This window comes from Heterocephalus glaber, unplaced genomic scaffold (assembly GCF_053883595.1).
Source record: "Heterocephalus glaber isolate CG9 unplaced genomic scaffold, H.glaber_assembly_v1.0 deba00001531, whole genome shotgun sequence".
Classification (NCBI taxonomy): domain Eukaryota; kingdom Metazoa; phylum Chordata; class Mammalia; order Rodentia; family Bathyergidae; genus Heterocephalus; species Heterocephalus glaber.
Window position 1 is genome coordinate 12,921,722 of NW_028258329.1, and position 21,835 is coordinate 12,943,556.

At 37.9% G+C, this 21,835-nt stretch overlaps 1 protein-coding gene across 7 annotated transcripts in view; it reads right to left on the bottom strand.

Annotated features, from left to right (window-relative positions):
- Chd2 (chromodomain helicase DNA binding protein 2) overlaps positions 1–21,835 on the bottom strand; it is a 145,517-nt gene that overhangs the window by 116,985 nt on the left and 6,697 nt on the right. The window contains exons 4-5 of one of the 7 annotated variants that reach the window (XM_087188346.1): positions 19,569–19,630; positions 10,579–10,709 (exon numbers count right to left, since the gene is read on the bottom strand). In XM_087188346.1, coding sequence (XP_087044472.1) covers positions 10,579–10,640 — 62 coding nt within the window. In that variant the 5' untranslated portion in view covers positions 10,641–10,709; positions 19,569–19,630. Of the gene's footprint in view, positions 1–1,692; positions 10,710–11,040; positions 11,675–19,568; positions 19,631–21,835 lie in introns of those variants that run through there. The other 6 variants (XM_004852719.4, XM_087188347.1, XM_087188350.1 and 3 more) reach the window with 6 other exon arrangements.

Genomic DNA, 21,835 nt, shown 5'->3' on the forward strand with positions numbered 1-21,835 from the left:
AGAACAGTAAGAATAAATGACTAATATGACCAGGCGTTCTCTTTCAGCCCTATCAGTGTTGTACTTCCTTATTAGCTAACTTACAAGCTGTAATTTTTGTTCTTTTGTAAGATAGATGGTGTATACAGCAACCTCAAAGTTCAAAAGAGATGGAAAGACCTATCAATCCCAGTATTAAATATGAGGTCAGGTTTGGTGGCACACACCTGTAATCGCAGGCTGAGGCAGGAGGATCGCCAAAGTTCGAGGCCAGCCTGAGCTACAGTTTTAGACAGGTTTCTGAACTGTGGCGTGACTAAGGCTTTGGGCTAGAGCGGGAGCTCGCCTACGGTTGCAGGACAATGAGCAGCAGTATCTTTTCCAGTACCCTTGCCCCTAGCAGAGCCAACCAAGCGTATCTCTAGAAAATGCAAAATGTCCTCTGGGAGAGGAGCACGAAACTGCCACTAGCTGAAAACCACTGCCTAAGAAGCATTACTTGGCATAATTCTAACTAATTTCCCAAAGAGACAACAGTAATGGCCTTATGTGTATTTAAAATACGTAGAAACTGGCTCAAAGGGGCCCGTCTAAAATCCCACAGTTAAAAAAAAAAAATTGAAAGAAACTCTTCCACTAGATTGTTTTCCCAAACCTGTCTCAGTACAAGAATCCTGGGCACAACCCCAGGAGGAGGAAATTTAGAATTTCCAATCAAAAAGTATGTGGGAATACGATTAGCAAATGACCCTGGTGATGCCTGTTAGTAATTAAATCTGAAGCTTAAGTATCCACATAAGGCTAAATAAATTGAGAGTGTGCATTTCTGAAAGCAAGACAGCACTACAAGAATGTGACCCATCACTCCCTTCCTTCAAAGTTACCATTCAGCTGTCATCATCATCATGTATATCTTAAATATACCAGGAAGGTTTTGCTTCAAAAAACCTAATTACCATTCAGCAGCCACATATTTCTTCTAACTCACACTGATCATTTAAGATTCTGAGCATCCACCACACTCAACTAGTTCCCTAGAAGCTAGACCTACAGAACCCACCCTGACCTTCTAACACTTCCCCTCATCTAATGCACAACTTGTAAAAGCTCATCGACCATGAAGGCCTATTTTTCTAACTCCAAAATGCTCATTTTCTCATGCAAAACGTATGTGGAATGCTCATAAACTGTGGCCAAATCCCAAGTGCATGGATACAGCACAAGTCCAAGTGCCCGAGGGCCAACTTCTTCTGAGCTCCACCTTTCCTCACTCCTTAAACTACCCCCAGAGGAATCTCTTCAGCAGCTGCATTGTTAGTTGAACCTTCTGAGGTAAAATCATGGCCTTTTGAGTAGTGTTATGTTTCTGGCATCAATCATACCCACAAAGCACTGTGCTTATGAGTTTGTTGTTTCTTTAAAATGTAAAGCTTTGGGCCAGGGATTTAGCTCAGTGGTTCTGCCACCTGCCACGAAAGTGCAAGGTCCCAAGTTCAATCCCCAATCCCCAGTACCAAAAAAAAAAAGCACAAGTTTTTTATTTTCTTTTGGTACCGGGGATCGAACTCGGGATGTCATGCTTGCGAGGAAGGCAGTGGAACCACTGAGCTAAATCCCCGGTCCAAGTTTTTTATTTTAAAAGAAGCAGAGTATAGCAGAGATGATTCAAGATTTTCACTATTTTCGCCAATCTCCTACATAGTTTCCTCTTACCCAACAAATATGACAGCAACTGTTCACAAGATGCTTGAGCAGTCTTTGAATCAAACTTCCCGGGTTTGAGCTGTAGTCTACCACTTACTCCTCTCCGCGGTTCATTCTCATCTATTAAAACAGGGATGATAACCATACAGCCTCGTAAAGCTGAGGATTACACAGATTAACGCACGTAAAGGACTCAGCACACGTTCTAGTTTCTGAGTAGAACTATGAATGCTGCCTACTATTGAGTCTTCCCAAGCATCAACTTAGTTTTCACCAGACAATCTCTTGCAATCATTTCATCTATTGACTTGATATTTGTATTTTTTAATCTTTGGTAAGCATACAACTGAAGAACAAGAATGGTATGGATACGGGCTGGGGATTTACCTCAGTGGTTCTGCTGCCTGCTCTGCAAGCGCAAGGTCCCGAGCTCCATCCCCAGTACCAAAAAAAAAAAAAAGAAAAAGCATGGTATGGATACAAAACAGCTGAGCATGACCGAAAAGCACTCACAGGTGTCCAAAGAAAGAAAACTGAGAATCTGGGGGGCTGTTTGCCAACCTTAAAGTATTTCTAAGGTTCTTGCTACACTGACCCCCACATTAAGTTAAACACATGTTTAACTCTTCAGACAGTGCCTGACACAGAATAAGCACTAAGTAAATCTAAACCTACTGTTATTTTTCTAAAAAATGTTCACAGCATAAAATTTTCCTTCATGTTCTAAAAAAATCCAAAATGAAAGACACTACTGGCCTGAGAAATAATCAGTACAAGTGAGATATCCTGAAGTTAATATGCACTATTGTCTTAGTTAAGTGGAGGTTACAATTCACAGCCTACCACTGGGGTCAACCACCTCTTCTAAACAACCCCTCCACAATAGCCCATGGCCACTGCTGCAGCCTCCATTTCAGACAGTTACCTCTAGAAGGCAGTGGGAAAGGGGGTCCAGAACAGAAGTCTGGAAAGGAAGTCACTCTAGAATCTCAAGAGCACACACACTCTATGGGTGGGCCTACAGTGGGATCTGGTCTGGCATGACATTTAATGCAAATACTCCTCTTCTGTCACACTTACAACTCCCTTCTCAGAATGCCACTTCACCTTTATTTCCCAACTCATTAAAATGCCCTTAAAGGGCACAAAAAAGACGGGATGGCCACTGGGAAGACCAAGGGTTATTAGAAAAGAGTACGAATCAAAAAGTGCTCCATCATAAGATTCAGAACACATGGACACACTGCACATATATGGAAATAGCTGCAAATTTGAAACACATGCCTAAGTTCTAAAAGTTAAACCCTGAAGACAGGCCTGGACATTGGTTATTTTTTAAAGCTGTCCAAGATCTGAAACATAAACCAAAAAAATGACCTCAACCCATAAGCCTACACACACAAAAAAAGGGTGGAAGTGGAGGAAACCAAAAATGTAAAGCTTGAGGACTACAGCTCCAACAGAACTGCACGTAAGGCACTGAGCTCAATCAAGTATCTATGGGGGGGGGGGGGGCACCAGTCGCTGCCAGGAGCAGCACTGTGGCTCATCACAGGGTGTTAAGAGTCCAGAAAAAATCCTACGCTCTCGCAAAGTCTGGCTCTTCTAAGAAAAAATTCTAGGAGAGGATTCATTATAAAACATACTGCAGGTTCTAACTAAAAAAAGACTTGCTTCCTAAAATTCTCATAAACCTCTCCCCAACAGACAAGAGCCCTCAGGCACAACCTGCTCTGGAAGCATTTAGGAAAAGCAGGAGCCTGCAAGGTGGTGCACACCTGTGATCCTAGCACTCAGGAGGCTCAGACAGGAAGACTATCATAAGTTCGAGGCCAGCCTGAGCTACATAGTGAATTCAAGGCCATCCTGAACTACATAGGGAGACCTTGTCTCAAAAAAAAAAAGAAAGTAGAGAGAGAAAGAGGAAAAGCAGGAAAGTAACATGAAGCAATGAAAATAAAACACTATAATAGCTTACATTTACTGAGCACCTTCAGTGTCACCAGCTTTCTGCTAAGTACTTCAGAGCCATTATTTTAATTCTCAAACATGACATTATTTACATTTTAATTTTGAGAAAATTTCAAACCCAACAATGAGTATTTCATTGGCCTCAAGAAGGAAAAAAAATGTTTGAGTATTGCAGTAAAAAATGAACTCCTAGCAGCTAGGTACACAGCTCTCCCAAAGTATTAAAATCAGGGCCGCCCTCACAATGCTGCCTTAGCCGTGAATCTTCTGCAACATTCTCTCCCTTAAGAAACAGATACAGTATTTTCGCCCAACTACCAGCACTCCACTGAAGCGAGCTGAAATAGTTACTATGAAATAAAGCCAGGAAGATATTTAGAACACCAAAACAAGGTGACCCATAACTAAACATGTTAAAAATAAAATGCTACATTGAAACTTTCAGAAAGTGAACAGGATTCACTTCCACACCCCTAGGTTCTCCATTTATTTCATAAAGAAAGGCCTTATCCCTCACTTTATAATCTGGACCTAAATGTATCCAAAGCAAGAGCTTCTCAGTGTCAGGCCTGACTTAAGTGAGTCCTTCACAAATAGGTCAAAGCAAACAAGCTGCTTTCAGCAAACAGCAGCAGCTTCTCGATAAACAGGGCAAATGAACTCAAAACAAAATATGCAACCCTCTGACGATGAACAGTCCAGTAATTGTCTATACACCTGAGCAGACCATCCTCGGACATCCAAGTCATAAACATTCCTTATGATTATAGCCCCTTCCCCAATATCTATATAAGACTAATTCCTTTCCCAGTTAGCCGCTACCTCTCTCCCAGTGTCAGCCCATCCACTCATGGATGTGATAAACTGGGCTTTTCCCAGCTTGTTGCTAGAATCCCCTGATTTTAGTCCCTGTTAACTGAAACAAACTTTCCTTTCAAAAGCCTATTTTTGACAAGTAGATTCTTTATAACACTTAGAAAAGCCTGTTCCATCTTCCCAGCCCTCTAGCCTAATCGATTAAAGTCTAGGCTGAGGGAAAGGTGGTAACAAGACACAGAAGCAGAGTATCCAGCATTGTGCTAAATTACTGATATAAAACAGACGCTGGGCATATGACTGGGTTAACCCAGACTATTCTGGCTTTACACTAATAACCCTATAGTTCTAAAACAGTAATTGACAACTCTGGGGAGGGTGCCAGCCAAGGTAAAGTGCAGGAGGGAATTACCCAACTAAAATGACAAGCATCCAAGATAGCAAGCTAAGTTATTTTTACCTGTATACAAAATATAACTCTTAGGTGATTGTTTAAAAATAGTTCCTTTGCTTAAAGTAACATCCCTTTCAAGGAAGCCAACTGAGTTCTGAAGTTGTTAGGAAAAAGCTAGTAAGATCTTAATAATGGTTTGCAGCCAGAAAAAAAATTTACTAGATCTCGTAAAGAGCAATTACTCGATTTTCATCTTCCAAAGGTGCTCACTGTACTGTAGTTGAAGGGGAAAATGAAGTGTAGAAATCTCAGGTGGCTACAGGAGTTCTATATGAGGGAAGGGAGCACAACAATAAACTAGTTATAAAAACTGAATTTCAGGGCCGGGGATTTAGCTTAGTGGTTTTGCCGCCTGCTGCGCAAGTGCAAGGACCCGAGTTTGATCCCCGGTACCAAAAAAAAAAACAACTGAATTTCAAGTAAAATTCAACCTCCATAAGCCTCAAAGCACTAACTGCTACAACTTTACCATTTAACGAAACTCCTTAACACTGTTTGCCCCCCTTCCTCTGCTGACTTCATCTCTCCCCTCCCCCTGTACCAGGAATCAAACTCAGGACCTTGCACTTGCCAGACAGGCAAGGTGCCACTGAGCTACACCCACTGCCCTTGCTGCCTTAATCTTCACAAAAGATGCTAATCATGGAAGAGCAAGGTAACAACTGGAAACTTAAACAACAATTCACATACAAAAAGATTAGTCAACACTTTTTCGGTTGCTTTATGCCATTCTCAAAAGCTTAAAAAAAAAAAAAGCGGAAGGGCTGGGGATTTAGCTCAGTGGTTTCGCGGCGCTAGCGCAAGGACCCAAGTTCGATCCCCAGTACGCCCCCTCCAAAAAAAGCGGGAAGGGTCAATAAACAAACCTTTAAAAAGTGTTTTTAAAAAAAAAAAAAGTTAATTGGCTCTACATGGGTTGCAAACAGTGCATATAAAAACTGCTCGATCTGATATACATTTTAACTCCTGTCATGAAATCTGTGATAAATTATCTTCCATAGGTTAGAACAATTTATATCCTCTAAGTCAGCAAAGCTGACTACTAAATTCTATCCCACATTTGGGAACTTAAGGGCATTTAGCAAAAACTAAAAATTTAAGTAAAAATAGAATTCAGTTAAGACACAGAAAGGATTAGAAACCCTGGAAAATAACTCTAAAATGTTAGAAAGCACGATTAATAGTCATCAAAGTTTTAAAATGCAAGTCTCAATGGATGTTACATAATTCATACAGAATATACATTTAAGCATAGTTTTTTTTTTTAGATCACTTAATCTTCGGTGTAAAACTTGCCTGTAACAAAGTGAAACTCTAGCTTTTCAGCTACTCTGCAAAATTTTCCAAAAATTTTCTCAGTGAACCTATATTGTGAGAATTAACAAAACCCACTATTACAGTGACTACTACCTTTCACACACTCACTCAGAAATTTGAGATATGTCCAAGAAAGCATCTCTGCCTACATTCAAAAAGTCCACCTTTTTGGGGGTTTTTTTTGGCACCAGGGATCGAACTCGGGTCCTTGAGCTTGCAAGGCAGGCGGCGAAGCCACTGAGCTAAATCCCCAGCCCAAGTCCACATCTTTTAAAGATATTTTACTCAACTTTTACTAATAGCTTAAGTGTGAACTAGGGCCTATTACACTACAGCTTGGTTAGGTTACAGCTAAAACATTCTCGAACCAAGCAAGAAAACAATTGCCAGTAACCAGCACAGAGATCCAGAGGCTTTCCTTTGTCCTTAAATTCGTGATTTGTGGCTTAATTACGAAGGCATCGTTGGTAAACTATGACTCTTAAAACCTAGAACCCGGCCAGAGTCTCCCAGTGAGGCGGCACCCGCACAGCGGGCGGGGTCAGGTGGCGGCGCCGAAGTTCCCCTGACTCAGCCACGGGATCCACTCCCCACTCCGCCAAGGCTCCGGGGGCCACTCGGTCTCCAGCGAGGGCCATTTAACCTTCAAAACTGTCTGCTGACATCAGTTTGCATTGGAATGGACGCCTAACGCTCTGTTGTCACCTTTTAGTTACTGAACAGCTGGAGATTGCTCTTTTCCACTCAACTGTTCCACTGTGAACCTTTTTTTACACCGAGAGAATCTTACACATTAGGCACTAAGCACATACTGACCTGAGTTTCTCCATCAACTGGCAAGTGAGAAAATGTAAGGTACCACGTAAAAGAGAAAAAACAGGGTCAGGTTCAAATAAGCTCGCCCTGCTCTACGAGCCATGGGTTATTAACACCCAGAAAGACGTTCATAACAAAGTAAGCCCCTCCCACTGGAACCACTTTGATCAACAGTAAAAAAATTAAACTCACTAATCTCTTCATACAGACCAAGGAAGTGAACAGTGAAAAAGAAAAACCCACTGGGTATGAGAAGGGAAAGCGAAAACTGCTTTTAAAACTGGCAGGCTTTCTACTCGAGAATTTCCGATTCGTGCCTTTTCTCTCCAAAAGTAACGCCGGTACTGAAAAGAAAACTATTCCCAGTAATGAGCAAAGGAAAATCAGCCTGTAGGGTGTGGACGCTGCAGGAAGAGCAGAGTACTGCCAACCACGGCATCCAGCAAAACAGCGCCCTCCGGAAAACCCCAGAGAGCTCCTCCCTCCAGTCCCAACGAGTCCAACGCGCGCACGCACACGACCTTGCGTCACTGCGTTTCCCCCGCCCCGCGGCGTAGCGACTGACGTCACTGGGCGGGCAAGGCCTGAAGGCGCCGCTGTTGACCCGGCTGTTACCATGCGCACGCGCAGCCAATCAGCAGCCTGCGCCGGCGCCGGCCGGCCTTTGAACTCCGCACGGCAACTTCCTGCTGTTTGGCGAGTACACAGTGCAATGCAGTATGTCTGTCAGCGCTGCGGCACAAAGGAACAGCCATTTTGTGACTGAGCTGGACGTGCACCAAGATGCCAGGGGCTCACGGAGTTGTTGTCTGTGCTGACTATCGAACTGCCCTTTATTTCTGACCCACAGCACGAAAAAAAGAGCGAGGGAGAGTAAAACTGTTTTGGTATTTCAGGTTTCGTTTATTTTCAGTCTCCTCAAAATTCCCGATTTTTAAAGTATTATCAGCGTCATAAAATGGCTGCCACTTACACTGCCCGAGCCAATCCACAAATACAGCATTAAGCCACTTCTCCTCTTCAGCCTTTGAGAATAACGGCTAAAAGGCTCAGGAAAGGCGTGGGACTCTACCCACACCTCAGGTTATCAAATCTAGCTCAAAGGCAATTTGGAGATGAATTAAACTGTTTAAATTGCAAGCACAGTGTTCTAGAACACAGAACTCCGGGTACACAGTTCCATGCACATTTGCTTCTCCCTAGTTGCCATTCTCTGATATTCCTGAAGTTATGACCAAACTGCAAATATAGACATAATATGTAGCTGTCCACTAAAAATGTTTTATTTAGAAATACCCAATTTTTAAAATCACTTTTGAAAGTAAACTTTAATATTAAAATAGTTAACTGATACACAAACAACATTAGACGAGTATTAACGTCTAAAGAATACAAACTTACATAACCACTTTTAAGTATAGCACTAGGTCAAAAACGTGAAAGCATTTTTCTTAAAACTTTCATCACTGTATTTCCTACAATACTCCTCAGACCAAAGTTTACCTGACCTACAAACTCCTTTTTTAAAAGCAAGGCTCAGGCTGCAAGGTGATTTTTAGTATTCCCTAAACACTACACTTTGTGCCATTAAAACTTAGATCCATACAGAAAAACTGATGACACAGAAACCAAGCACCTGATACAGTGTGAGCCCTCAATTTCAGCTCACTAGAAGTTAACAATCGACTACATTAAAACACTAACATCCTTTAGGTTTTACAATCTTAAAAGGAAGTGATGTCATAATTATGTACATGTATTAACAATGTAGCAACTTCAGAGTGAGAGTAATTTAAAAGTAACTCCATCTTCAAGGAGTCTCAAGTATGCCTGGACATTCATCAGGTATATGACTCAAAGTATACTTGGCAAAAAGGCATTAAAAACATGCTTCTTGTTCAGCTGTACTCACTCCACTGTGAGTAGTCAAATTCATGACAACTTTCAAGTTTTCTAAAACAGTAAAAAGACTAAAAACATAGCAGCACTGCTCTATTAAGTTAGAGCACAGTCTGAAAAATGAAGTTAACCACAAGCCTCGCATAAGAAAGCCAAAACCCCTTGTGAGACTATGCAAATCATATACTCAAAGGAGTAATGATTTTAATATTAAATCTTTAATAATTTGTGAAATATATCTGGAGTTTTCTGTTTCTTGAAATTGTTGTTACTTTCCAGAAAAATCAGTTTAGGATTTACAGAAGTTTTTTGTCGTATATATAACCTAGTAAACATTGGGCAATTCAATTCAGAAAACACCCAAATTGTTTGACAACTCAATTTGCAATGGAACTTGAAAGTGTATTTTTAAAAGCAAGGCTCAAAAAATTAGTCAAAAACAAAATTCAACACTTGTAATAAACTACACTCAAAACTTCCAGATTCATTAGCCTAACAAATATTTTCATAAAATATTAAAAAATCAAAACTGAAGAAATATCACATAACCAACCACATGCTTATTAAGATTTATAACAAGAACACATCAAGAAATGCATTTACATACTTTCAAGATTAAGATACAGAAATCATACAACAAAAATATCTTAGAGGCTTTATTACTTAAGTCACTAATAAACTACTCCAAGGAATGTGAAACATATCATGACTTGAACAAAGTACATTTGTAAGCTTCAGAAGATAAAGCATTCCAGGGGACTCTGTCGAAATAAATCAATAAATTTAAAGGAACAACAACTAAATGTGAAGATAAAATACTACAGCTGCCATTCACAAAGTACCATCTCAATATAAGCATACAAATACAAACCTTAAAATATTTTAAAATGTAAAATATACACTTATAATCACAGTAAAAAACACAAAGCAGAAGTGTATTAACAGCTTTCCAGGATTTCTGTGATTACAGCTTTGATTTCATAAATTCATGAACAGTAACCAAGTAAAGATTTTGATAAATCATCAAAATTTCCTAAAATGTCAAGTGTATCAAAAGAAAAGGAGTCAATAAAAATATAAACTGAGAGGCATCAAAGGGTCTTTTTTGCGATTTCATTTTTAAATGTACATTTTTTCATTCATATAACTTTCTGAAATGTCTATTTACTATAATTTACTACTACAAGGCTCCTCTATGGCCCTCAGTTACAAGTTTGGATGTCTGAGATTCTTCAAAGAAAAAATTTGCCTTGTATGTAAAATGGTGCAATGCAGCAATGGCTAAACCGACAAGGTCATTTTTCTGCAGCACAAAAACCTAAAATCTGAAATTTACTGACAGAAAAACTGTAGTTCATAGGAAAGGCCCCTCTGAATAAAGGTACCTTACCTTTTGACTGCTGTAAGAGGCCTTAAGTAACAGCTCAACTTTCATAAATTGCTACCAAAAAATTAGGGTGTGGCATATTAGCAATCTCAAGGTCATGCTTTTAAAAACGAACCCAAATTAGAAAAATACTTATAATAACACAGACAGCAATCTATGTCTGTCAAGGTACACAACTGTAGGCTGAGGTTTCCCCCAAAAAAAGACAAAAAGGAAGAAAGTTGATAGCTCATACCTCGATACATTGCTGTGTAGCGAACTGTCCTCCTCTTGGCTTTTGTCCTTATTTCTCATCATCTTTTAATTCTTAAATATTAAGGGGGAGGGGGAATCTGTTTGCTTTGAAGTCCTGTGCCCAGGTATTTACTGTCAAAAGTTGAAAGAAAGGTAAGGTCCCGGCTTCTAAGGATGATTTTTAGTATCAAGAACAAAGTCCTGACGATGTTAAGGATATTAATTAATATAATGCAACAACGGAAAGCAGCAAAACAAAATATTTCTATTACAAAAAAAAAGGATAAACCAAACAGTGGCAGCATCACTATCAATAAGGAAAGTTTCTCAAAGTAACACAGTGGACACAAATAACAATATCTGTATCTTATTGCGTCATCCAGGAATTTCTCATATTTTAAAAAAATAAAGCAAACGTTAACATATAAATCTTTGAAATTATCACTAATGATCGTGAACTTACCTGATCCATGTAGTATGTCCAAAGAGTCCTAGCTAGTAGCAGAATATCAGATCCAGAATAATTAAAAATAAAGGCAAAATCCTCCGGTAAAAACGAAAAATAAATAAAATAATCCTCAAATATGTTAACTGGTCAAAAAATAAAGCAATAATTAATGCTAAAACGGGTCCCGACGGGTAAAAAAAACCTCATTAAGAGAGCGCACAAAAATGGAGGTGCGCCATGGCTTCTAAGCTGGAAAAAACAACGACCTGGGCTCTCAGTACGGCTGCTTCTTTCCAACAAGGCACGAAAAGAAAGCTCCTAAAAGCTGCTTCTCTCCCTTAAAAAGGTTCAAATCGACCCCAGTAAGTCACTAGGAGAGGCAGGGGGCTACGGGGGCCCCCTGAGGCTGCCCGAAAGTTAGGGAAAGTTGCGTAAAGTGAGGCGAAGGCAGGGAGCAGAGCGCGCTCTCTCTAAGGCACAGCCGCCATCTAGAGCCTCCTTCCCAGCTCTGAGAGCTCTGCCTTTGATTGACACTCTCTACATTTACCCCACAACTCAGGTGATGTACCATAGACCCACCCCTTCATCTCCACCAAAAAAAAAAAGAAAGAAAAAGAGATCCTCCATCCCAGGGAGCCTAAAGACCCCCACCCCCATACCTCCCTGCCCCTCCAGACCACCCCATCAGAGGGAGGGGGAAGGGCTTCTTAACCCCCTCTGGCTCAAGCACCCTTTTTAAGCCAGAGAGAAATGTAATTTGTTCCTTTTGTCTAAAGATCTGCTAAATATTTCAGTCCTTGAGCTAAAATAACTTCCTCCCTGGACAGGAAGTAGTGTTTTATCAAGCCATTTTGAAATAGGGATAATTCTTAGAAAATCTAAAGCCCCGATTAAATACTAACCTTTAAAAAAATTAGCCCCCCCATGGGCAAAGTAGTTTCTAAATAAAAGCAAAACCTGTTTCATAAAGTAAATTGAAGGCTTGCTTTCTTTATGTTGCCTAAAAATCATCTAAAGACAAAGTTTAGGGGGGAATCTTCCATCCCAATGGGAAGAAAAGGGAAATTTTTACAACTCAAGAGCGCCTCCCTAGTGTTCAGTTGCATTAGGGCAAAAGTTAACATAACCCATTTTTTCAAGAAACTCAGTATTTCTTTTCACTTTTACAAAATTCTTTAACCCATTATGTAACCTTGGAAACTTAAACCACCAAAATGATCTCATAATCATACTATATTTACTTTCCACACGGATTTAGGCAAAACAAAGGTCTTTGAACTAAAGCATATAGTCCAACCGTAGTAACCTTTAAATCAGAAAGTCAAGAAACTCAACCTCTAAAACCAACAGAACACATATCCCAACCCTTCCCTCATGTTTCAAATCAAACTCTATATAGTCATTTCATCAATGACATATCATTAGCAATAAGTCATATCTGATGGTAAATTATCAAAGTAATGTCACAGGGAAAATTCTCCCAAAGATCAAGACCTCAAGATCTACAGAAACAAAAAAAGTATAAAGCCAAAAACAATTACTCAAAAGTCCTCATCAAGCACCCATGCAGACCAATGGAGATTCATTCACATGCCCTAAAATCCAGTCAACTTTCCTTACTCCGCATTATAATCTGTCAAAAATGTGTCATTCCCGTGCTAAGGCAATCCATTATAGATTTGCAACCAACAAAACCAAAGATGATGAATCTAGTGAATATAAAATCAAAACTGTTTAAATTCCATATAGATAACTTTTCTATCAAATCAAACTCCAAAATTCCTCTTTTAAATTTATAAAGATCAACCACAAAACATCAGTCAGTAACAAAAACTACCACACATATGTTGACCATGGATGTGCACACTATAGTAGTGTATTTCATTTATCACACAGTATGATTATCTCTAACAAAGTAAGAATAAACTAAGCTGAACTATTCTTTGTTCTCAATAAAAAGGGAAAATATTAATCAATTGATTCATCTGGTCTATCAAAATAAAGCCTATCATCTTTAATATACTATAGCTACTGAAAATGGTATTAGTTGATCAGCAAGAAATGAAAGTGTAGCAATTGAAATTCAAACATAGGTAGTAATCCATGGCATGCACTGTGTAATTCAATTATTCTAAATTCCCAGTAAGGAAAATACAAGCTACAAATCCTATTTCAAATGTAAATACAATACATTATAGCCATCATTCCCACCAAAGATTTAAGCCAGTTTATATATACCCTAATGACATTTCCCTATAAATCCAACATTCTTCCCCCAACATTAACAAAAGACATGTCTAAATATTCAAATGAATATTCTATTGCAAAATATTTTATTTATAACATTAAAAAGCATAAGTAAAGGAGAACATTTCCATCAACTCAAAATAATTCAGAGAAATGCTATTATCACCCTGAGTTTGACGGCAACAAAACATATTGCTTTAAAAGATCATTAAATCTCATGCTAAATTAAAAACTATTACTACCCACTGATTAAGCTGATTTGCAAGGTGTTTCAAGAAAATACAAAGAGAAATTTAAGGAAATGCATTCAAAACTTCAAACAAACCTGAAAAAAATCATGTTTTAACTAATAGCCATGCCAAAGCACAGATAAATTCCCATAGCTTTGTGAGAAAATACAAATCTTTATCAAGCAAGTAAAACATATTCCACCACATCATTTCCATGTTACCAGTTTTACTGAATATACTGCTGGGCAACTGTAAGAACCAAATTGTTATTAAGGTGATAATTGAATATTTAATGAAACTTCCATTTGAAAAAGAACAAGGCCCAAACTGAAATTTTTTTAAATGTTAGAAATTTTATTAAAGTTAACATTCCATGAGGTCATATTCAAACAAATCAAAATATGCAAAAAAAAAATTCAGGTATCCACGCTACCATCTGTGTTAACGTGCCATCTTCTCCAAATGTCAAAAATAAACTAGTTTAAATGATACAAGTCTTTACAAAGTCAAATCCACTGTCCATTTGTTGGTTAAGATAGGTTTCATTCATTTCACTGAATCCATGTTAAAAGAACCCTGTCTTGGTGGTATTTTATCACAGCACTCTTGTATTAATCCATTTTCCTCAATTCCCCATAGTGGACTGCCATCTTGATTTCTCACTGGTAGGGTCCTTTTGAGACTCTTCAAGCTGACTGGGTTCTTGATAAAAAAAAAAAATTAAAAGAAAAAAATGCTGTTGGAATGCCAATAATCTTATGCCTTCAAACAGAGAACATCCACCCACCTTGAAGATCTTCTACCATACACCAAACTTTTATCCTATAACAGCTTTCAACTATATTAAAGCTTGCAATGCAGACACATTTACAAACTCTCAAAGATCCAATCAAAATCTGCATAAAAGGAACAAAGTTTTCTTGTCAGATACATTCGTATCCATAAAAAAGGGGCAGTGAAGAGTCAATTTTTAATATTTAACTCTAGCATCTTTAAATCACACATATGCAAAGCAAAAACAAAACTTAAAATTAAAAATTCCTGGAAAGCTTAATTACAGAAACACTGTGGTTTCTTAATCTCAATACAAGAAAGTTTTCAAGCTCAAAGAAAACTAAATATAGGAAAGAATCTTAAAGGATTTTTAGAAAACAAAGCACTGGATCATAGCATACTTTTCTCATCTAATATGTTCATTCTGACCAGCTAACCCAAAGGCCTACACAGTACAGATGACATCACCTTTAGTTGTATTATCTGAGAAGTGCAGAAAATATGGAACCTCCAGAGGGAAAAAATTATGAAAAACCCAAAATATCTGCCTGCCTTATTTGGTATTTACTATAAAATGCTACCACTGGGGTCAGGGATTTAGCTTAGTGGTTATGCTGCCTGCCTTGCAAGCGCCAAGGACCCGAGTTCAGTCCCCGGTACCAAAAAATAAAATAAAATAAAATGCTACCGCTTTTGAAATTACATACAACTGAAATAATCTCATTGCCCAAATTTCACATATACCTCAAAGAAAAAATAAATCTTTTTCAATAATCTACATTGAAGGGCAAAGTTTGAAGCCAGGTGATTTACCTCTCTAAGTAAATAACAATCTGGATTCAACATGATCAAACATAATTGCAAAACAACTTTTAACCCTGGTCTTCTCTAGATGAATTTTGTGACTCTCCAATTCAGTTTGTAGAGATATAGTCAAAGTGACTAACTTGGAGATAAATGTAAATATAAGGGTATTTTGGCTTTTACGTTAATTTGTCTCCTTGATTGTAATCAACACATATTGTCTAGCACATACAACACAAAAATCTACTTAATAAACTATTTGGTTACCCAAAGATACTGCTGTACCCCTATTAAACAGCGCTAACTGAAAAGGAGTGTCACAATTATCAATGAACATCAAAAGCATGATATTTCTTAATAGATTTTGCAAATTTCTCCCCAGTCTTAACACGAGAACTAAATAACTCACTGATTTCCTCTATCAGTAAAATATCTTCCATTGGGCCTGGTTCATTTCTTAAAAGAAATTATGGTATTTTTTAAAAATACTGTCACTTATAATCCAAATTCTCAATCTCTATTGTTACAATGCAGGATTGCCCTTTAAATGAAATTGGTGTAAATAATTTTGATAAACAATGACAACAGGAATGCATTAATAACCAACTTAGTCACTTTGGTAGCTACAAGTGTAATTTGGCATATGAAATGATACATCAGTGCTTTATAGTCTGCTATAAGAGAAAAGATAAACTTTTTACCCATCATAGTGGAGGCAAAGCTATGGCACATGTGTCACAATGGATCACTGAATGCTCTGAAAGATGTGCCATCACTGACCTAGAACATTATATGAAATTTCCTTCTAAAATCATTATTTCAAAAAAAAATTCATAATATTAGAATCATTCCAAAATTATTCAAAAAAATGCACTGGTGTGTCACAATAGCTGAGAAAAGACCAAATCTGTCAACGCTGTCATATATTTAAGATAGTTTTGGGTTTTTGGGGGGTTTTTTGGTACCGGGGATCAAACTCCGGACCTTGCACTAGCGAGGCAGGTGCCAGAACCACAGAGCTAAATCCCCAGCCCTTAAGATAGTTTTTAATAGGATAGAAAAATAATGCTACAAGAAAAAGCAGATGACTCTTAGGATGCTGATAAGCCAGGGTCACTCTGGACTCCCACAAGGCCAATCCAAAGCCAAGGGTAAAAATTCTCCTAACAAGCAAAAGTGCTCAGTCAGGATCAGTGAGGGATTTAGGAGTAATCCACTTGCATTCATGGAGTTCCAAATTCTTATCAAAACTAAATTTGCAAATAAGCAAAGTTTTGTTTAAAAAAAAGGGAATGAATTCTGTGAGCCTGGAAATTTTCTTGCTAACATCCACAGTTCTTCATCTGTGAAACAAAATCGTAGTACCTACCTCCTGTGGCAGCAGAGAGCATTAAATGAGTATGGTCATAATGCTTGTATTAAGCAGGCATATGGAAAGATCTCAACAAATGCTGACTATCCTTCCAATACCACAATGACCAAAGTGCCTGGGACTCACACTAACCCTTACTGAATCAAAACTGATGTAAATTTCAATAGTAAGGCTGTCTTTGAAGAACACATGGAGTCACAGGGTCAGTTATTTAGTAAACACTTTCCAATTTAATAAACGTAGTATTGCATTGAAACCATTCTACCAAAAAAAAAAAAAAACCCCAAAAGAAAGAGTAGGATACCCAAAAGATTGGGTAGATCGTAAATATCAAAGTCTTTATTCTACTTCCTTCTTGTGCATTACTGAAGACATATTTAATAGATGAAATGATGCTTTGATCTACAATCCCAAAAGCCAAACAGATCTAGATTTCATGTTTTACACGAGGTTCAAGCTCATAACATGGTTAGAACTTTCCCACTTTGATACTCAGTAGTTTATACTTTCTAAGTAATATACTCTTTTTTTATTTTGGTACCAGAGATTGAACTCGGGTCCTTGCGCTTGTGAGGCAGGCGACAGAACCACTGGGCTAAATCCCCAGCCCAATATACTCTTGTTCTAAGAACAATCCCATACCAAAGGTAAAAGTTTCAATGGTAACAAGGTAATGAGTGACTGCTATCTCCTCCAATCTCCAAACCCTGCACACATTCCTAAGAACATAAAATTAAGCATGGGAGTCTTTTCTTCAAATTGTACTTCATTAAAGTTGTTCCAAAAACACTGGGACATTACAAAATACACTGTAAATTGAAATGTAGGCAACTGCTTCATCATCTAGATTGGGTTGAAGATATGCTCCTCTAAAATCATCTTACGTCTCTCAGCAAACTTTCCCATTTTTAATAGCAAAGAAAAATGTGAGGGGCAGAGAGGAGCACAAGCAAAGAAACAATTCTTAAATTTTTAAATGGTTGGCTCAAAAAAAAAAAAAAAAAGGCTAGTATTAATGTAATTTGTATTATTTTAAAACTTAGCTTATTTTAAAACCAAGGGGGAGATGGAAAACACTCTAGAATGAAAATTCATTCTTCCCATCATGTAATTAAGATTCTTGGTAATTATGAGTTGATTTCAATGTTCTTTTTGAACATTTGTCTTTATATCTGAAAAATATTTATGTAAGACATCCCTGAAAAGTAAACTAACATAATTGTCTTTAAAAAAGTGTGAATCAGGGCAGGGGATTTAGCTCAGTGGTTCTGGCGCCTGCCACACAAGCACAAGGTCCCGAGTTCGAGCCCCAGTACAAAAAAAAAAAAGTGTCAATCATCAATAGAATATATGTCAACAGGTTTGAGTCTTAAATAGCACAGACATAAAAACTAACTATAAAATGATTTGAAAAAGACCAGCCAGTTATTCACCACCAAGAACACAAGGTTAATTATGTTTGTCTTTGGGTCGGGGATTTAGCTCAGTGGTTTCGCCACCTGCTGCGCAAGCACAAGGACCCAAGTTCGATCCCCGGTACCAAAAAAAGACAAACATAATTAACTTAGGTTTCTTTTTTTTTTTTTTGGTACCGGGGATCGAACTTGGGTCCTTGCGCTTGTGCAGCAGGTGGCGAAACCACTGAGCTAAATCCCCGACCCAAGGTTAATTATGTTAACCAAGAAAAGGAATCATCTTTTCTAAGGATTTACAAACTAAATCAAATCCTCCCAACTGTCCCTATTGGTTTCAAACTTGACTACACAGACTGAGATTTGCCAGAAAGGGAAGGAGAATACAAAAGATTGCAAGATCTTGTCATATTAAATTTTTACTGAAAAAAATTTAGACCTTCAGACATAATATTAATATTTAACACATTAAAACTTGCATCTTTACTCTTTATTAAACCCAAAACACTAGTTGGTAAACTCTGTTAAAAGAAGCAATATTTATACAATAAATCATCAAGTATTTCTTGAGCATCTACTATGTGCTAAGCAATTAACCTCTTTTAAATATGATCAGACAGGAGACTATTATCTGAACTACATTAGGCAAGTTTTCAGTTCTACTCACTCTCCCTCACCAAGAAGCAAAAGAACTTCTGTTTTGCAGGCCCTAGAAGCCATTTATACAACCGAAACTAAAGTAGAGAAAAATAATAACTTAGAATGTAGATTTCCAAATGTTTCAAAAAGAGACACTCTTAAGAATCATCTCATAAGCAATTACCAAAAAAAGTTCTGTCGATAATAAAATCCTTTTGCGAATTCCACCGAATTAGTTTATAAACAACCTTCCCACCTGACTCTCCCATCGTTTCTCAGGTTTGGATTAGAGAAGCTACTACACAGTAGTTGCAGTTAAAGCCTCTCCTAATATCCAACCATGTCAGGGTCAACTGGGCTAAAGACCTCTGCGCTGGACCTCTAAGTGTATGAAAGTTCTGAATTACTTAATTAGAGGTAATTTTAACATTGAAAAAAATTTTTAAATACATTTTATGCCGGGAATATAGCTCAGAACAGTGCCTGCCTGGCAAGAGCAAGGCCCTGAGTTCGGTTCCCAGTTCAAGAAAACCTCCCCAAAAACAAAAAATGTTTTATTACCAAAAGAGAACCCAACGGCTTCTGAGTTCTCTGTAGCTATGGTATGGTTCATAAGTTAGGGTAGATCTAGAACAAAGGGTCAGGAACCAGATAGTATATTTTTTAGGCTATGTATATTTAGGCTTTTGCTACAACTACTCTCAACTCCTCAAACTGTGGTGGGAAGGCAACCACAAAGCATCTGTATCACAGAATACAGGTGTACTCCAAAAAAAAAAGTTTACTTGTAAAAACAAGGGGGAAAGTTTCCAACACCCAGATCTAAAGAATGTTAGAAGCATGCCTTAGTGTGGGTTTGTTTGCATTTTAATTCTGCCTGAGTTTAAGTGAAGCAAACAGAAATAGACAAAGTAAATTAATAAGTAAACTTTGATTGCACACGTACCTAAGGAGGCTGATGTCCCTGTACTGTTCTAAGCTTTACTACTCCCTCTACGTTTTCACAATTCCAACTCAAAATTTCCAGGCACATTTACAAAAATGTGTAAATTGGGCAATACTTACTGTTTCCAAGGTCTGCTACACTGTACAGGCCCTTCAGATTATCAGTATGAGGATTTGCACTTCTGTGTAAGACAAAAAGGATATAATTTTATGCCTAAGAAATAACAAAAAAATAGATTAAATACCATTATTTATGCTAAAATTTCAACATCTTGTAAGGATCACTCAACAGACCAAGAGATGTATTTAGGAACAATATATGAACAAAGGAAAAGACCAAAAAGCCCTGAAAGGATCTTAAATTTGGCAGGGCAGGAGGCTCACGTCTAGAGTAAGTTACTAAGAAAATGATACGTCTTTGTCCCCAGGAACTCCAAAGGAGTAAGCGCATAAATACTTGGGCTCCCTGGGTAGAAGTGATGAGCAACCACATTTGTGAAAAAAAAAGCCAACATCACTTCTAACAGTACAGAATTTTATTTCATGTTCTGTCTTTCATCTAATCCAGTTTCAAGCCTCCTAAAAGGAAGTTTTTATTCTCCCCTAAGACGTCACTCCTTCAGTATTACCATATTACCTCACATTACCATGCACTATAATCAACATAACATTTATTTAATCACATAATCAATATTGCTAAGGTAAAGTACTTGAAAGGAAACACTGTGCATCATTTAAAACTACTATTAATTGGGCCGGGGATTTAGCGCAGTAGTTCTGGCGCCTGCCTCAAAAGCACAAGGTTCCAAGTTCGATCCCCGTTACCAAAAAAAACAAAACTACTATTAATTGTACTGATCTATTCAACTAAGGTAATACAAGTGCTCTCTGAAATGAGTACTTTAGTAATACACCTATTCAATCTATACACTGGACTCAAATACCCACTAAACATGAGAAAGTGTATTCTGTATCTTAAACACCACCTCAATCTATCCATACACTTTTTTTAGTCACTACTCTTAAGTACATTTACAACAATACGATAATGCATAGCAAGAGGGTTGGGAATGTAGCTCCGTGGTAGAGTGCTTGTCTAGCATGAGTGAGACTAGCTAGGTTAGGGGAAAAAAAAGTAAAAATACCAAAGTTTTTGCTGTCTAAAAGTTCCAGATGAATAAATTTTCAGAAGGCAAAAGACCACAGCTTAACTTTAGGATTTAACTTAATGTTAAGCTATGAAAATGCTTTTGTCAAGACCAGCTTTCAGATTAAAGAACAAGACCCTGTTTATCTTACAAAAGCTAAATTTATTCACCCATTTTGACAAATCATCATCAGGAAACAGAGATCTGCTTTAAAATTACCTGGACAATATGTACTGAAGTATCTTCCCAGCTAAAAAATAAAGGAACTTACGAGAAACACTTTTTATAACTTCCAAATTTAATCTGACCTTACAGGGAAGAGATACGGTGGACAGATAAGTCTTAAACCAACTAAGGAAAATAAATTGATTTAATCTGTAGAAGGGCAGCACTGAGGTAAGTAATCTGGGTAAAAGAAATGTCTGTGTGGTCTGCAGTCAGCCGCTCTACCAGCTGAGCTATTAAAGGGTACACAAAAGAAATGTCCAGGAACTCCCTAGCACTGGTCTGGCGTGCTTCTGTTATCCACCAGTACCAGTTCTCACAGCCCAAACAGAAGGCTTGGACCTTACTCTGCACCACCAACAATACTTCTAATAGCAATCTACTGTACCCTCTCCTCTCCTTTCCCAAATCTGACCAAGTCTGGAATAGCATTTGGCCACATTTTGAAACTGGGAATGAGAAAACAGAGTTTAGCTTATAGAGACTATGAAAATCAATGAGTCTGCTTACATTTCTACCTATCCTACGTATTTTGCAAAAATATGATTTGTGATTTAATAAAATTACAGGTAAAATGTAAACAACCATTTTGATTGCTGACTTAACAATAAAAGGCAAAGACAGCTTTAATCACTTCATTTTTTAAATTCTTTTAGAACTTTAAAAATTTAATTTTAAGCCAAGTGTAGCTGCCCATGCCACTCTGGGAGACTGAGGCAGGAGGGTTCCGAGTTCCAACCCAGTCAGTTGAGCAACTTAGCAAAAACCTTTTTTAAAAAGTAATAAATTAGTGGTTCTGCCACCTGCTTCACAAGCACAAGGTCCCCAGGTTTGATCCCTGGTACAAAAAAAAGAAAAGAAAAAAGGAATAAATGAAAGAGTTGGGGACAAAGCTCAGTGCAAAGGCCCTAGGCTCAATCCCCAGTACTGAAGAAGAAAAAAAAGGGAAATTTGAGAGCTCTGTAAAATATAAGGAACCTTGTACAAAAGTGGGGGATTATATGTCATGACAGT